At 35.9% G+C, this 2,459-nt stretch overlaps 1 protein-coding gene across 1 annotated transcript in view; it reads left to right on the plus strand.

The window, feature by feature from the left end:
* Positions 1-1,553: 1,553 nt before the first annotated feature.
* The window catches only part of LOC107738025 (1-phosphatidylinositol 4,5-bisphosphate phosphodiesterase delta-3-A-like), a 27,903-nt gene continuing 26,997 nt past the window's right edge, over positions 1,554-2,459 (plus strand). Inside the window, exon 1 of the mRNA XM_016549694.1 lies at positions 1,554-1,841. Within this exon, the coding sequence (XP_016405180.1) occupies positions 1,754-1,841 (88 nt within the window). The 5' untranslated portion in view covers positions 1,554-1,753. The remainder of the gene's footprint in view (positions 1,842-2,459) is intronic.

Consider the following 2,459-nt stretch of genomic DNA (forward strand, 5'->3'; position numbering starts at 1 on the left):
GGTATAGGAGAAATGCCACTGTTTCGGCCTCTACTGAGGTATATATATATGTGTGTGTGTGTGTGTGTGTGTGTGAATATACACACACACACACAGTTTTGTATATTCCTATATTTCGGGGGACAAAGTTGTAACCCGAAGTGAACTAAACCTGACATCTTTTTGGGCCCATTATAAGAATGGGATACAGTAAAAATAGTTTTTTCCCCAAATGTAAAGATGCAGAAAGTGTTCTGTTAGTGTGTGGGTTAAGTTATAGTACTTATAACAAACTCTATATAAAAACAACTAAGTGAATGGAATGTCCCCATTTAGATAAGTAAATAACTGTGTGCGTGCGCGTGCATGTTTACAGCATTATAGAGGGACCTGAAAAACCTGTATACAAGTCAATGTGTTAAATGAAACTGTTTAACAGGTTTAAACGTGTTTAGAAATGGTCTGCATAGTTAGATATTTTTTGTACTTGCTTCCAGTATTTCATTTATATATCCTTTATATAAAATCACGTCTATATTTTACTTACAGGGCGTGTTATATTATTTAGCTTTGCGTATCAGTGTAAGCTATAGCCGATGTAGAGATATTAAACCAGATTGTCAGATGCTGCCTTCCATGAACAACATGACACCTTTGTCACGTAAGTACAAAAGTGCTCACAACGGCTACAATCTATTTTTGACTCTTGAAACATCTGAGATTTTTTTTTTCTTTTAAATGCGCATTTTTATCAGGCTCCTTAAAAGGCAAAGAAAATGTTATTAATCAGTTATTGAATGCCTAATTTTCAAAAATGTCCAACGATATTTTCATATGAGCCTGATAAAAAAAAAAAGCTCATTTGAAAGAAAATGCGTGTGTATTACATGCATGTATGAATTCCAGTATCAAAAAGACTACTGCTGTTTTCACAGTATATATATCAATAATCAATAGATTCATGTATTAATTTCATTTCATTTGCATGTCAACAAAAGGTAAGGTTTTGCACACCTGTGAAGATGTGAGTTAATTGTAGGCTAAAACGCTGAGCTTTTCTTAACCAATTTCCCATAGTATTACATTTGATTTTTTAAATTTTAATCTATTTTATTGTCATCTTTTTTTATTTAATTTTATTGTTTTATTTGATATCATTTTCATTCATTTATTTATTTCCCGTCATTTCATTAGTACGTCAGCAGATGGCAGCATTTACAGTGATTTGTGAGCGCTGGATAAATCTCGCACAGCCGCTCAAATCATGTTTTTAAACATTTGCTACTATGAATAAACCCAATAGGTGGAGTCCAGGGAAAAGTCTGTTAAAGTTCATGTTCTGCATTCAGACAGCTTTATTTGTTTGGTTTGAAACAGTTTATCTCCAAACGCCTATTTTTGAGACACCTGTTCATCAACTAGGCAGACAAGTTAATAGACTAAAAATAAAAGTAACAAACCAATTACACAATCAACTTCTCAGATAGTTTGCCATGAAGCAGAGGCTGTAACAGTAAGTGTGTCATGCAGTGTGAGTGAATGACTCGTGTTCATCAGCGGAATATTACCGCTCCTCGCCGGACTCGAGTTACGCGCTGCGTTTTTAGACGCGTCAAGTGTTATAACGACAGCCGTCCGCAGCAGCAGCAGATTCACATGCACTGACCCAGACATTTAAAACGCGTTCTTCTGGATAGTTTGTGTCTATTGATTATTCACATTTACCTCAAGACGGTTCCAAGAAGTTCTGCCTGGAGCCGAAGGGACAGTCAACATGCTAGGGAGGAAGAAGAAACCAGAGACAGTTCAGACTGAACCCAAATCGCACGAGTCAAAAACCCACGATCCGCTTCGGAGGCTTGGTGAGATCATAATAGGCTACATATAAGGACAAAAATGTCTAATATACCCTGAATGTTACTTTAAGTATGCATGCTTTCTTTACTTTCGCAGAAAGTAAACTAAATCTCAGCCACTAACTTGTTTTCAACCCTAGAAGTTCATTTTGTGAAAGTAAAATGAGCAGATTCAGTCATTCCACACTAAATCAGTAAAGACCTTTGCTCTTTGACAAATGCTCATTCTGCGTGACATATGGGTGTTTTGAGATATCTAGTATAATAACCCCATGAGTTTCGCTGTGTTTTATTAACCCTTTATTGTTTAGGTGTCATTTTTGACCTGCTTTTGGTAAAGAATACGCTAATGCACATTATTTTCGCATTTGGACCTGGCTTTGTAATGTTTATACAATTATAATTAGATCTGGTTTGATTGGTTGGTCATTCCAAGAGTGCTTGACAGCAGTGTGACATTTCACTGTTTGTATTAGGCTACTTTTGATATGTGAGCTGACACAAAGCAGGGAGAAGTTGCTGTTGTTGTTGTTGTTGTTGTTTTGGAAGTGATTTAGTGATTTGCAGAATTGTGTGATTTTTTTTTTTTTTTGCCTCCAGGTGACCCTTTGATCAAGATAAAGT

The sequence above is a fragment of the Sinocyclocheilus rhinocerous genome, unplaced genomic scaffold (assembly GCF_001515625.1).
Source record: "Sinocyclocheilus rhinocerous isolate Xijiao unplaced genomic scaffold, SAMN03320098_v1.1 scaffold461, whole genome shotgun sequence".
NCBI classification, from domain to species: Eukaryota; Metazoa; Chordata; class Actinopteri; order Cypriniformes; family Cyprinidae; genus Sinocyclocheilus; species Sinocyclocheilus rhinocerous.